The following is a 14,681-nucleotide window of genomic DNA, read 5'->3' on the forward strand; positions in this document are numbered from 1 at the left end:
AAAAATTCTGAATTTCAGAAGCCAGAACAGCAAGAGGGATCGCTGTGCAGTGGAAGCAGCAATCCCTCTTGCTGTTCTGGCTTCTGGGATAGCTGCGCAGCCTGCATTCGCTCCATAAGACGCACACACATTTCCCCTTATATTTTGGGAGGGGAAAAGTGAGTCTTATAGAGCAAAAAATACGGTAATTCGTTCCGGAGGTCTGTACTTAACCTGAAACTGTTCTTAACCTGAGGTACCACTTTAGCTAATGGGGCCTCCTGCTGCTGCCGCGCCACCGGAGCACGATTTCTGTTCTCACCCTGAAGCAAAGTTCTTAACCTGAAGCACTATTTCTGGGTTAGCGGAGTCTGTAATCTGAAGCGTATGTAACCTGAGATACCACTGTATTGCACTTCTGCATTCTCTCTCTTCTGGGGTCCAATTCATAGGAAGCTGCTGTATACCAAACCAAATAGTAAGGAGCTTCCTAAGCTCCTGAAAAAGCTTATTAACACCCCCCCCCCAAACCCTGAGAAAACAAGCCATGCTGAAAAGCTCCTCACTTTTACAGGGCTGCCATTCAGGACAAGCTTCCCGTTTTACAGTGGTGCCTCGCAAGACGAAAAGAATCCATTCTGTGATTCTCTTCGTCTAGCGGTTTTTTCGTCTGCGAAGCAAGCCCATTGAAGGATTAGCGGATTAGCGGCTTATCTGCTGATCGGATCAGCTGATAAGCGGCTTAGCGGCTTAGAAAAAGGGGGGGGGAACCAGCAGGAACTCGCAAGACATTGTCGTCTTGCGAAGCAAGCCCATAGGAAATTCGTTTTGCGAAGCACCTCCGTCTTGCGAGGCATTCGTCTTGCGGGGCACCATTGTATTTCCCCCCAGTAGATGATCTACAAGTCTCCCATAAAAATACATTCTGTGCCCCCTTTGCAATGGAAACCACAAAGTACAGACAGAGGCCTTCTCACTCCAGTTGCCCTCCAGACAGAGCTGGGCCAAGATTTTGAAGTTTTTGTTACTGATCTTTTTATGCAAATTAAAACTTCTCTAGGTGTTTTTTTTTGGGGGGGGGAGTCTTACAGCAATGCCCAAGGTCAACAGGCATGCTATCTCTCTCTCTCTAAGTATTTTTTTACTTCCTTCCCTTTACAAGGGTGCCTATCGATGCCTCTGGGCAGCGGAAAGAGATTACAAGGCTCTTGAAAACAAGGGATATAAGGCTTGCCAGCTTTCCGAATTGGCCCCTGGAGCCGGGCTTTTAACGCCTCTTTGATCTGAAGCAATTAGCAGGTGACTGGGCTTATCTGGGTGCCCTTATCTCTGTCCCTTTCAACCAGGTGTTGGCTGGTAACTCTGCATTCCAAAGCTGCTGTCTGAGTCACAAGAGCAGGTCCACAACAACAAAGAGAGGCTTGTGTCCCCTTAAAGAGTAACAGCCACAAATAGATTGGTTAAGTTTTTTATGGGCCAGAGGAGTCATGAGTGTGGGTGTTGCGCTGAAACAGACACAGCGCCAGGCTCCTGTGTCCGCCCCACAGGCCCCATCAATTGACAACCCCAGGGGACAACTATTATAAGACAAACTTCTAAGCAGTCCTATCACCTTCCAAAGCAACTAGGGTACAGAGGTACCTCAGGTTAAGTGCTTAATTCGTTCCAGAGGTCCGTTCTTAACCTGAAACTGTTCTTAACCTGAAGCACCACTTTAGCTAATGGGGCCTCCCGCTGCTGCCGTGCCACGATTTCTGTTCTCATCCTGAAGCAAAGTTCTTAACCCGAGGTACTATTTCTGGGTTAGCGGAGTCTGTAACCCAAAGCGTCTGCAACCTGAAGCATCTGTAACCCAAGGTACCACTGTACTCTATTCCAAACTTAAAAATGGAAAGCGTAATGCTGGTGGTCAACAAAAGAGGTTTAAAGACTATCTCAAGGCAAATCTTTTTAAAAATGTAGTGTAAACACCAACAATTGGGAAACATTGGCCTGGGAGCGCTCCAATTGGAGAACAGCCTTTACTAAAGGTGTCATGGGCTTTGAAGACACTCAAACTCAGGACGCAAGGGAGAAACGTGCTAAGAGGAAGGCTTAGCACGCTTGGCAAATCCACATCATGATCAACTCCCACCAGGAAACCAATGTCCCCACTGTGGAAGGACCTGTGGATCCAGAATTGGCCTCCACAGTCACTTCTGGACTCACTTTTAAAACTGTGTTTATGGAAAACAATCTTACTCGTCTACGAGTGATCACCAAAGACGAGAAGAAGATGATGTGTCCTTTTCCCAAAGGGAAGGTGCTCTCTCACTCTCCACGGAACTAAACTAGTTCACACATTTCGCTGAATACGGGTGTAAGCTCCCTCAACACATGCAGTGCTAGAAATTTCCTATTTTTTGTGACTGGCGCAGTTCCAATTGCGACTGGATGGAGATCTCTGGGTGCCAGGTTGGCAACTGATGTCTCCATCTCCATCGTTCTGCCCGGACACTGAGGTCCAAACTCGGGACGAAAGGGAGAAACGTGCTAAGAGGAAGGCACGCTTGGCAAACCCTCACCGTGATCAACTCCCGCCTGGAAACCTATGTCCCCACTGTGGAAGGACGTGTGGATCCAGAATTGGCCTCCACAGTCACTTACGGCCTCGGTCCAGTATACCTGAAGGAGCGTCTCCACCCCCATTGTTCTGCCCAGACGCTGAGGTCCAGTGCCGAGGGCCTTCTGGCGGTTCCCTCACTGCAAGAAGCCAAGTTACAGGGAATCAGGCAGAGGGCCTTATTGGTAGTGGCGCCCACCCTGTGGAACGCCCTCCCACCAGATGTCAAAGAGAAAAACAACTACCAGACTTTTAGAAGACATCTGAAGGCAGCCCTGTTTAGGGAAGCTTTTAATGTTTAATAGGTTATTGTATTTTAATATTCCATTGGATATGGGCGATTAAATCTGCCTCCCTGACCACTCCCTCTCCGACGTCTCCATCTTTTTTCTAAGAGGAAAACAGTACAAACATATATTCAAAAGACTTGCCCTGGAGTTATTATTTCTGAATTATAAATCATCATTTATAGAACTCTAAACAACCAGGTGTAATTTGAAATTCAATGCCGGAGTACAAAAGACAACAGCTCCTGCAGAGATTTTGATTCCTGCAGTGCTCATTATATAACGCACTTAATTGTTATATGCATTTCAAGTATTACTAGTTTAATACTTTATCGTATTTCTCTGAGATGCAAAGAGGTGTTGAAGTGAGGCTAATATCTACCTGAGTCAACTGAAAATGTTAATCGGCAACCTTTCCTCCGTACGTGGCCGATGATTTAACAATTTTTTACTTTCTTGGAAAGTGGTTGATGGCAGGGGTGGGCAGACTTCAGGCTCGCAAGATCGACTTAGGGTTTTGTTTTTTGTTTTTACTAGAACCCCAAGATCCATCAAACAGAGGCTGGTGCAAAAATAAAAAAGACACACACAGGAATTTGTACTGAGTACCATGACTGAACATCACCTTGCCAACAAAGGTCCGCATAGTTAAAGCCGTGGTTTTCCCAGTAGTGATGTATGGAAGTGAGAGCTGGACCATAAAGAAGGCTGATCGCCAAAGAATTGATGCTTTTGAATTCTGGTGCTGGAGGAGACTCTTGAGAGTCCCATGGACTGCAAGAAGATCAAACACATCCATTCTTAAGGAAATTAGCCCTGAGTGCTCACTGGAAGGACAGATCGTGAAGCTGAGGCTCCAATACTTTGGCCTCCTCATGAGAAGAGAAGACTCCCTGGAAAAGACCCTGATGCTGGGAAAGATGGAGGGCACAAGGAGAAGGGGACGACAGAGGACGAGATGGTTGGACAGTGTTCTCGAAGCTACCAACATGAGTCTGACCAAACTGCAGGAGACAGTGGAAGACAGAAGTGCCTGGCGTGCTCTGGTCCATGGGGTCACAAAGAGTCGGACACGACTAAACGACTAAACAACAACAAACCATGACTGAACACGGCTCATAGGGTTGTTGTAGCTAATGATAGAGGCAGCCCACTGAAGTTAACAGGCATTACTAACTTAGGTTTCATCAATGGGTATACTCTTGAGTAGAACTCACTTGGCTACAACCCATAGGGTGAGCCCCACATCAGCAGAAGCCCTGAACAAGAACTTCCACCTGCACAATGGAGTTTCCTGCCAGTGTTTGAGAACCCCCAGAACAGAATGCAGGGGGAAGGAGATGGGGGATCATTCCATCAGAAATGTCCATCCCATGTTGAATGGCTCCTGCACTCTTTTCACAAAGAAGTCCATTCCTAGTTACATACCCATCCACCCCCACCCACAGAGGGAATTTCACAGGGGGAAGGAAAGTTGTTTTTTTTACCAATTGGGATTTAGAAACTTGCGCTGAAATAGTTCAAATCGTGCAGAAATCAACCAGAAAAGCCACCCACCCATCTTCTACCTACCTCTGATCTGTGGAACTCGCAAAGTTGAGTTCCTTCTGCCTATAGGAGCACTGGACGATTAAATCCAGTCAAAGGCGACTCTGGGGTTGTGCCGCTCATCTCGCTTTCCAGTGTTTGTCCACAGACAGCTTTCCGGGTCATGTGGCCAGCAGGACTAAACATTTACCTTCCCACCACAGCGGTACCTATTTATCTACTCGCACTGGCATGCTTTCAAACTGCTAGGTTGGCAGGAGCTGGGACAGAGCGATGGGCGCTCACCCCGTCACGGGGATTCAAACCGCTGACCTTCTGATCGGCAAGCCCAAGAGGTCCAGTGGTTTAGACCACAGCGCTTTACCTCCTGCCTATAAAACATTCTGGCACAATGAACGCCATCTTGCCCCCTTCAAGGTGTGGGTTCCCACATGCACATCGCAGGACACACACACACACTTACCGCCGACAGCTGGACACAGTTGGAGCTGACGTCGTACTCTATATAAGCCACCTCGACACCTTCCTCCGATTTCCCGTCCTTGGTGTAGCAAAGGTCCCTGGTCCGCGTGGCGAGGCGGTCCACCTCTTCCATCGTATAAATGCAGAGCGCAGATTCGTCGCTCAGCTTCCCGGAAGAAGCCTGCCAGGCGGAAAAGGCAACAAAAAGGACGTCTCCCCGGCCTGCGCCACCGACGCCGCCTTCTCCGCCCGGCTGGGAGACGTAGGCGGCCTGGAGGTGGCTGTACGTCTTCCCTTTACTCCGGCAGAGCAAGGGCAGCTCCACGTAGGAGTAATAGTGCGCGTCGTCCAGGCAGATGCGGGAAATGTAGGTGCGGTACTCGCGAGAGTGCGACTTGAGGTCCCGCCGGTAGAACAGGAAGTAGACGCTGGAGCCGTGCGTGAACGACTTGACAAAGTGGTGGTTGTATTCCGAGAGGCGGCCCACAGCCAGCTTGGCCGTTTCCTCGTAGGAGAAGATGGAGTGCGGGTCTTGCCCAGGGTGGGTCCCAAGATTGCGAGTGGTAATGGGGGGGATGCTGCCCCCGACCCCCCGGCTGGTGTAGCCCCGGCCCACGAAGAGCAGCGGCATGTTGTCTTTGGCGTATCCGATCAGCCCCACAGTGGAGATGTTGGGGTCGTTAGCTGCCACGTACTGGGTGTCCCCCGGTGTCTGGGGCTGGAAGAGGACGCGGTCGATGAAACCGAGTCTCCTCTTCTCACAGATGCCCTGCCACACGCTGCCGCAAACGATGAGCTCCTCCTTGGGCGAGTTGACCAGCAAGAGCTTGTTGTAGTTGTCCGTCTCCTGCGCTTGGGGGCATTCCTGCCTGGTGACGGGCGGGAGGCAATCCTTGCTGTCCAAAGATGGCCCGGTAGAGACGGCTTCCTCCAGCGCCAGGCCCGACGTCAGCTGGAAGAGGAAGTTTGTAGCCCCCAGGTAGAGAGTCCCCGAGTTGGGATCCATGATCAGATGGAGGAATTTGGTGGCGTTGTGCGAAAAGGTGGCATACTGGAGTCCCGGCGGAATTACTGCACCCAGGAAACACAGAGCAGGAAGAAGGAGTGCCCCCAGAGGCATCATACTCATTCTACAAGAGAGACAAGGTTGAGGGGGAGACACAGAGAAAGTGTGGTTAATTCATCTCAAAAAGACTAGCCATTATCAACTCTTTCCCTTACTCTTTCATTATAAAGAAAGTCCACATAGCATAAAGAGGTTATAGCACTGGAAAGGTCTCACATATATCTAAATTATATTCTGTATTCTTGTAAGCAAACAAAGGAGATCAGGAAATTTCGGTATATGACTATCTGCCATCTCCTAATAAAGGTAGGCGGATTCGGGAAATGGGTGATCGTGTAATCTGTCTTGAGATCCTTAGAGGAAAGGCAGGATATGGATGTAATAAATAAAAGCTCTCATGTGGCCTTATTCAGTCAGTTTCGCCATTAAGACTACACTCCATGTCCCCCAAACCCATTTTCTTCAATGCTGGAGGATTATGACCATACGGTTCCAACACAATTGCTGTTTTTTGCTGCAGTTATTTAAATTCCAAAAAAATATCATCATGTTCGTAATCGAACCACGTCCGCAGATATCTGAGCAACATAATCAACAGATTAAGTGGGAGAGAATAATTGTCAAACCAAATCAGTCCTATTTCCCCCCCCCACAAAAGCCAAGATCAGCTTAGTTCTTCCAGTGATTCCCAACTCTTCATCTATGCATGTCCAGTATTAAACCAGCACTGAGTCTTAGAAACAAGAGCTGAAACAAATTTGTATGTTATTAACCTCGTTAGCATATCTTCTGCTGAAATTAGAGTTGGTGGGCAAATGTCACTTTCCCTGCAAAAGCTTTGTGCCAAAGAAAATCCTCAGCCTACATCAAGGGAATCCAAATTCTTCATTTAAAAAAGTTGAATAATGCAAGTTGCATGTATTTGCATAATTCTCCATTTGCTTCGGCTGACAATGTAGAAGGGAAAGGAGCTCCTCATATCTGAAACATTGGAATGATCTGATAATTCCCTCTCCAGATTAAAAAACTGTATTACATGTTGCCTACACCTTTTCATAAGGACATAAAAAGCCCTGCTGTACCAAATTAAAAGTTCATTTAATTCAGAATCCTGCATCTCATAGCAGCCAACTGGCAGGTGGGTTGCAGTCATGTGCTGGGAGGGGCAAGATAGCAAGGAGGATGAGCTCAAAGATGCTGAAAAATGGATTTATTCTTTTTAAAAATATTTTTTCCTTCTTCTTTTTCCTATTTCTTAGTTATCTGTTTTTTGTATTTTGTATCAATTTCCTTTTTTTTTTTAGGTTGCTTTATTGTTAACTTTCTCGTTAGCATGTGTTTGTTAGTTTTTGTTTGTTTTTTCTCTATGTGTAATTTTTTGCATAATCTCAATAAATATTCTAAAAAAAAAAAAGATAGCAGGGAGGATGGTGTGGTGCAAACACTCCCCTGCTGGTGCATTTGCTTTTTAAAAAAATGATATTTATTGAAAAAAGAATTTTTTTTTAATTACAAAGAAATAAAAAGACAAAGTTACAAAGAAAAAAGACAAAAGATAAAAACAGAAAAAGAAAAAGAAAAAATAAAACCATCATTTTCAAATTCTCGAATTTCATTACCTTCTTTCCATGACCTCCTCCTCCTCCCATCTCTTGTATCTTGATTAATAATTGTCACAGCAAATCCTTTCCATGATTCATAGTATTCTGTCCTTACATTACCTTACTCTATTTTCATCTTATCTTATAAAAAACCTTAAAACTTAAGACTTAAGTCTTATTTTTACCAGCTTCTCATAACCATAACCTTTTTACCTGATTCTTTAAACATTTTTACAAGAGCCAAGTAATTTCATTTCAACATTTTTCCAACGTTCATAAAACATTTCTGATAATAAAAAGAAAAAAAAGAAAAAAAACAATCCAATCTTCTTCCTGCTGGTGCATTTGCACTGCACTGACCTCCTTGCCCTGCCCTGCCCGCTACTGGAAAACAACAGCAACCCACCTACCAGGAACTTAGCTCACTGGCTTCATCCAGCAAACTCCTTCTGTTCATAGGAAGCCCCCCTGTGAACACAGAGCCCGCAAGGTCTGACTGAAGCCATCCAGGACTTTCTCTGATTGTTGGGATAGCTCAGATGGTAGAGCATGAGACTTTTAATCTCAGGGTTGTGGGTTCAAGCCCCACATTGGGCAAAAGATTCCTGCATTGCAGGAAGTTGGATTAGAAGGTGTCCAAACTTTTTTCAAAGGGGGGCAGATTTGATGAAATGAAGGGCCGTGAGGGCTGACCAAAGTTGTTGAGCTTTTTATGATTTTACCCAAGAGTTGTTGAGATATTTTCGGGTTGAAGTTGTCGAAGGTTTTTTAGGATTTTACCCCAGAAAATAAACTGCCACAGGGGCTTAAACCAACCGGCGGGCCAGATTAGGCCCCTGAAATGGACTTTGGACATGCCTGGGTTAGATCATGGGTAGGCAAACTAAGGCCCGAGGGCTGCATCCGGCCCAATCGCCTTCTAAATCTGGCCCACGGACGATCCAGGAATCAGTGTGTTTTTACATGAGTAGAATGTGTCCTTTTATTTAAAATGCATCTCTGGGTTATTTGTGGGGCATAGGAATTCATTCATTATTTTTTTCAAAATATAGTCCGCACCCCCCCCCCCAAGGTCTGAGGGACAGTGGACCGGCCCCCTGCTGAAAAAGTTTGCTGACCCCTGGATTAGATGACTGGCCCTGGGAACTTTCACCTCACTGGTGCTGATTTGTGCCTCAGGTGTTCTGGTCTGGCTGGAAGACTGCATCCTTGAATTCTAATGAATGGCCCTTGTTTGCCTGAATATAGCACAGGGTAGAGTGGGTGGAGGAGCAGGTGTGTAGAAAATAGCCTACTCTACAAAAGCTAAAATTTACATTTGTTCCTCTGCCTAGTTTTGCCCCTGGCCCTGTCCACCTCTGTGCAGTGGCTGTCAGAAGGTTGTCCAGAAGAAAATGTGACCTGCAGACTGAAAAAGATCTCCCCCCCCCCCAGCTTAGCCCAGTACAGTGGTACCTCAGTTTTCGAGCGTCTCAGAAGCTGAAAGCTTCAGTTTTTGAATGCCAAAAACCTGGAAGTAATTGCTTTCATTTTCAAACATGCCTGGGAATTTGAACAGCTTCCGCTGTGTGTCTTTCAATCTTTCCAACTGAACTTGCAGCCAGCCCTTCGCGTCTTGGTTTTCGAACGTTTCAGAAGTCGAACGGTCTTCTGGAACGGATTATGTTCGAGAACCAAGGTATCACTGTATTACCTCCTCTGATTGGTTGTAGTTCTCCAAAGTTTCATCCAGCTCTGCTACCCAATATCTATTACAATGAAGATACTGGGGACTGAAGCAGGCAAGTGGTGTGGTCTACTATGTAATATGAGGCCGCCCCTATCCCCCGTACTGTGGAAATACATTCACAATGTTTATGATGGACATAGTTATCCTCCTTCAGTACAGTGGTACCTCAGGTTAAGTACTTAATTCATTCCAGAGGTCTGTACTTAACCTGAAACTGTTCTTAATCTGAAGGACCACTTTAGCTAATGGGGCCTCCTGCTGCCGCCGCGCCACCGGGGCACAATTTCTGTTCTCATCCTGAAGCAAAGTTCTTAACCTGAAGCACTATTTCTGGGTTAGCGGAGTCTGTAACCTGAAGCGTATGTAACCTGAAGCAAATGTAACCTGAGGTACCACTGTACTGAGCTTGAAGGAAGCTGGTTCTATGGTGCTTAGAGAAGGGCTTCCTTGCTGGCAACTGGGTTGCACTATGTACACAGTGTGAACTCACCAATAGTTGTGGGCCTAGAATCATAGAATTGTAGAGAGCTGGAAGGAGCCATAAGGGTCATCTAGTCGCTCAACCCCCTTCTCCAGAGTAGTTTCACACAAAAAAGGGTGCTGTTGTTTTTTAAGGTGTTGAATTAAAGCAGGCATAGGCAAACTCGTCCCTCCAGGTGTTTTGGGACTACAACTCCCATCATCCCTGACCACTGGTCCTGTCAGCTAGGGATGATGGGAGTTGTAGTCCCAAAACATCTGGAGGGCAGAGTTTGCCTATGCCAGATTAAAGGATAAATGCATGAGTGTTCGTGTTGCAGCTGGTGCTTTTTCAGAAGCACAATTCCTCTGTAAAAACGTGAACTGCTCCAGGAAGGAAGGCTCACAGCCACCAGCCACTTAGTACTGTAGACAGCCAGCCATCAGCCAATCAGCACTGCAAACCGCCAACCCTCCAGTAAAAATAAATAAATAAATCTGCAGAACCATTGAAAAAAATGGGAGCGCACCAGATTCATCTCATCAGAAAAATAAATTTCATGGCAACAGCTGTTTACAGATGCATCTACTATGTACATACCCCAAGGGTGCTGAAAGGGTGTTTACAACCTGGAAGAGGATTCCATAGGGCTAGAGAAGAATTATCTCTTATAATCAGGGCCTTCTGTTATGTGTCAAAGGATCATCTCTAAGCAAGGTGCAGCAACAGAGCCAAGAAGTGCAAATTCAATGGAGGAAGTAGTTGTAACAACGAGCACAAGATGATTCCCAGAAAGGAGGGATGTTTGTGGGTGCTAGTCGTCCGACTCCGCAAAATCAAAAAAATCAGAGCCCAGCAGACAACAGCGCTAGGCCGGTGGAGGGGTGCAAAACCAGCCGGGTCTTATTGACAAAACCACAGATCCTCCCAGTTCTTAATCCGTTGTTATGGAGACTGCCCATGAAGGCGTGAAAGGTCAAAGTTGCCTTGGTGGTGAGAGCAGAGCCCCAGGCGATACTTTCCCCAGTGAAATCCCAACGCTGGGAGTGCACTTTGCACCACCACACTCCAATTCCCTGACAGGACAAGCGTTATCGAAGTGTGACTGGCCACGACTTTCAGGGCCTGTTGGAGGGAAGGAACAGGCTGTCCCCTGGGCCAAAGTCTCCCTTTGTTGCTGCTGCTGCTGCTGCTGTTTTGCTTGACCTTGTGGAGGGGAAAAAAATTTAAAGCTTCCAATCCGGAAGCTTTCCACGCAGTTTCTTGACAGTGGTTGAAAACAGGGCGGGGGGAGTTATTGACAGGGATGTTACTACTCAAGTCTTCTGAGATCTCTGCCAATATCACTTTGAAATCAGTGTCGCTTTTGTTTTGATTTAATTCCCTGGCAAAGGGACAAGAATCTTAAGCATCCTAAAAATCATTCCGGAGCAGCTGTTTTACCCCTTCTCTATGTCCCCTGTATCGGATCAGACGAAGAAGCAAAATGTTCAAAATGCAATATGTCATGGACGCTTTAGCTGAGATTCCTGCATTGCAGAGGGTTGAATTAAATGACCCTTCCAATTCTATATTGTGAAATAGCAGTAAGTGACCTGTTAGGCTGCCATTTCTGCCGTCTAAAAACTGCCACAGCAATGGCGAAAGCAACAAGAGCTGCTGGGGCTCTATTTGGTGGAAGAGTTGATCTGCAGTTTGAGCAGAAGCCCAAAGGGCTGTCCTTCAGACAAAGTTTTCTCAAAGTCTCCCTGCTGTCTCAGAAGCAGTTCCACCGTCCTTTTGATCCTGGCCAGTTGGAAGACAGGATCCTGCACACCATATGACGTTAGTTCAGTCTGATAATGCCATTCACAGATTCTTAAAAGAGTGTTTAGGAATTCTATGCAAAACGGGCCAAAACTCTGGAAGGTGGGTCTGGAGAGCAGATCGTCTTTCTCTGGGATGTAAAGCCTGTTGCATGTTATCCTCGTGGTACCTTTCTGCCCACGTCTCTCAAAATATAGTGGTTGGAACGGAAGGATCACCTAGAATTCCTTGTGGGTTGACGTTCCCCTCTCCAGGGTTTGCCCTACGTGGAACACAGGGGTCCGTACACATACAGGCACCCGTGTGCGTAACCTTCGTGCCAGGGCAATTGAGCACAATGGCTCTTGTGATTATAACAGCCAGCATTTTGTTAAGCTCCAAAGTCCAGTTCTCCATGCTTATTTTAGGTAAGTAAGCAAGACGGCCGGGACACTCGCGCTCACTGATGCTACTTTGGCACGCTGCCCTCGAAGCTCACATACGCCGATTCACATCACACCAGCTCTGGCTGCTGTTTAGGTGGCACAGACAGAGGGGCTTTTGTTCCTGGGGGATAATGGGCACTCAGAATTCCCTCCCCCCACAAAGCCGCTGGAAACACTCGCTTCTCTTGCATTCCCAAGCAACTCTGCATTGGGCTGCGGAGATCATCCTTTCCCACTCTCCTCTCCCTTTTTCAGGCTTCTAAGGGATGGGAAAGAGAGAGAGATCGAGGTGCATTTAGTATAACTAGATAGATGGTCTTTTGTGGGGCTTGGGGCAAGGGTTACAGACCCCCTAACACACCTGCCCTCCAAGTCACTACAGGGCAGGGAATAAATGATGTCCACAGAAACACACAAATAAACCATCAGAAGTATTTCTGCGGACCCAGAAGAGAGTGATTAAAATTGGGTGCATGTGAGAGGCGTTAATAGGGTTAACTTAAGAATGTTAAGCCCTGCTGGATCAAGCCCATGTGGAGTCCGACAGCATCCTGCTTCCCACAGCAGCAGCCAATCAGATGCCCCTGGGTAGCCCTCCGGAAAGGCTATTGGCCACAGCGGCTATGTTCTGCCTCCAAGGTCAGAGCTTCTGAATTCCAGGCAGTCTTCATGCACCCAGGTCCTGGCTTGCGGGTTTCACACAGATGGGCCACTGGCCTGATTCTTATGTCCTTAGGGGAAGCCTGAAGCACAGCATGGTGGCCATAGTCCCCTCTTTCTGCTGTTCCTCACCAACCAAATTCAGAGGTATACTGAATATGGCAGTTTCATGCAGCTTCCGTGACTAAAAAGCTGTTGGATAGACCCACCCTCATTCAGAAGTGTGTCTGGAAGCCATAATGAATTCCTGCCCATCTGCTACAATGGTTATAGCTGTCAATGAAGGCTTAGAAGTATCACAACACGACCTGAAAGCCAAGGCTGGCAAAGAAATCTTGCTGTAACACCTGAAGCCTGGTTCTGGTCATTTGAGGCCTTTTAATGTGACTGGGATCAGTTAACACCCCCCCCTCTCATTTCGGTCTCTTAACATCCATACATATTCACGGATGTTAATCGCAAGTGGATGTGATCCAGGCGAGACTCAACAACATCTAGAGCAAAAGCAGACAGCGCTGACTCAATTTCCTTCCTTCTTAGGAAAAACTACGCTCTAAACCAGGTGTGGGGAGCCTGGTGTGATAATTGCAATAATCCAATCTGGATGTTAGCAGAGCATGGAGTACAGTGCATGTATCATGTCTGAAGAGTAGCCTATGTGCATTGATCTTATCACTTATAGGCCCCCATTTGTTCAGAGACAAGAGAACAATTATCCAGATTGCACCTACACATGTGTGCCCCTGTTGGAGCATAGCATACGGTGAGTGTCTGATGGGCGCATGGGCAGAAGCACTAGGAGGAGCCAGTGATAGACAGGCTAGTGCAATCCCAGCTCTGCTTCATACATGGGAACTTACATACCTGCAGACGACTAGAGTGGCCTTTGAATAGCGCAAGACAGCCGTTCAACACCTTGAGATGGGGTCAGGAATCCTTTTGGCACAGTGGCTCAGATTCTTATCTCCTGCTCACTGGTCAAGTTTGACCTAAGGGGTCTGACAGGTGGGTGGGGCCCCACCTACCTGTCAAAAGAAACCTACATGGAGGGGTCTGCTTTGCCGGTACCTTTCTTGCAGGGAACATGCTGGCGTCAGCAAAGAATTTAGGGTGACGCGGGAGATTTCCCCCGCACAGGATGCTGAGCCAAGGGGGGCAAAAAAGGAGGAAATCGGTAATTGAGAAGATCCATTTGGGGTCGCTCAATTCTGGCGCAATATTGCGGAAAATTACCAAAATCTGCCCCAATGGCGTAGCATCACCCAGCTGGATTGAACGCTCCGCTCATCACCTGTTGAGCAGGTGTGGATAAATCCTGCTGCTTTGGAAGGCACAGCCAGTGCAGACAGTGGCGTAGCGTGGGTTGTCAGCACCCGGGGCAAGGCAAGTAATTTGCGCCCCCTAACCCGAGGATTTGCGCCCCCTAATCCTAACCCCCAGATGTTGCGCCCGGTGCGGCCGGCCCCCCCTGCACCCCCACACTACGCCACTGAGTGCAGAACTGAACCCCACCTGTCAGCTGACATCACCTGCCAATCACACCAGCTGATTGACAGGGTGGGCATAGTTTGGGGGAATAGCCTTGTGGGCCACATGGGACTCCCTGGAGGGCCAAGAGTGGCCACCCACCCACCTTTCCCTGACTCCCCACCCTGCCTTCAAATGTCATATAGACTGGGATTATAATCCGAGGATTAACAATCCTGGGGTAACAAATCCTGTTCTGCCTCCAGACAGAGGCAGTAATGTTTCTGAACACCAGTTGCTGGAAACCACAGGAGCTCTTGCACCCGGGTCCTGCTTTGGGGCCTCTATTGGGCACCTAGTTGGCCACAGTGAGAACAGAATTCTGGATGCGCTGGGCAACTGGCCTGATCCAGCAGCCTCTTCCAATGTTAAATTGACTGTACAAACGGAGGGGGACATTGCACGTTACATGAAATGCTTAAAATGGAACCCTGCTGTTGTTTTAATGAAAAGCAGTCAATCCCCGTGCCAGGATTCCAGCTGCATAATTGCCCTTTTAAAACACACACATCTGGAACCTGGGTAGAGG

General features: G+C 47.4%; 1 protein-coding gene across 4 annotated transcripts in view; it reads right to left on the reverse strand.

Annotated features, from left to right (window-relative positions):
• PLXNB1 (plexin B1) overlaps positions 1-14,681 on the reverse strand; it is a 157,748-nt gene that overhangs the window by 82,888 nt on the left and 60,179 nt on the right. For all 4 annotated transcript variants that reach the window (XR_014522902.1, XM_083491024.1, XM_083491023.1 and 1 more), the window contains exon 4: positions 4,880-6,008. Coding sequence is in view for 3 of the 4 variants with exons in the window: in XM_083491024.1 (XP_083347150.1) it covers positions 4,880-6,007 (1,128 nt within the window). In the remaining variant the exon portion in view is untranslated. The remainder of the gene's footprint in view (positions 1-4,879; positions 6,009-14,681) is intronic.

This window comes from Podarcis liolepis (assembly GCF_965112155.1).
Source record: "Podarcis liolepis genome assembly, chromosome: 2".
Lineage (NCBI taxonomy): Eukaryota > Metazoa > Chordata > Lepidosauria > Squamata > Lacertidae > Podarcis > Podarcis liolepis.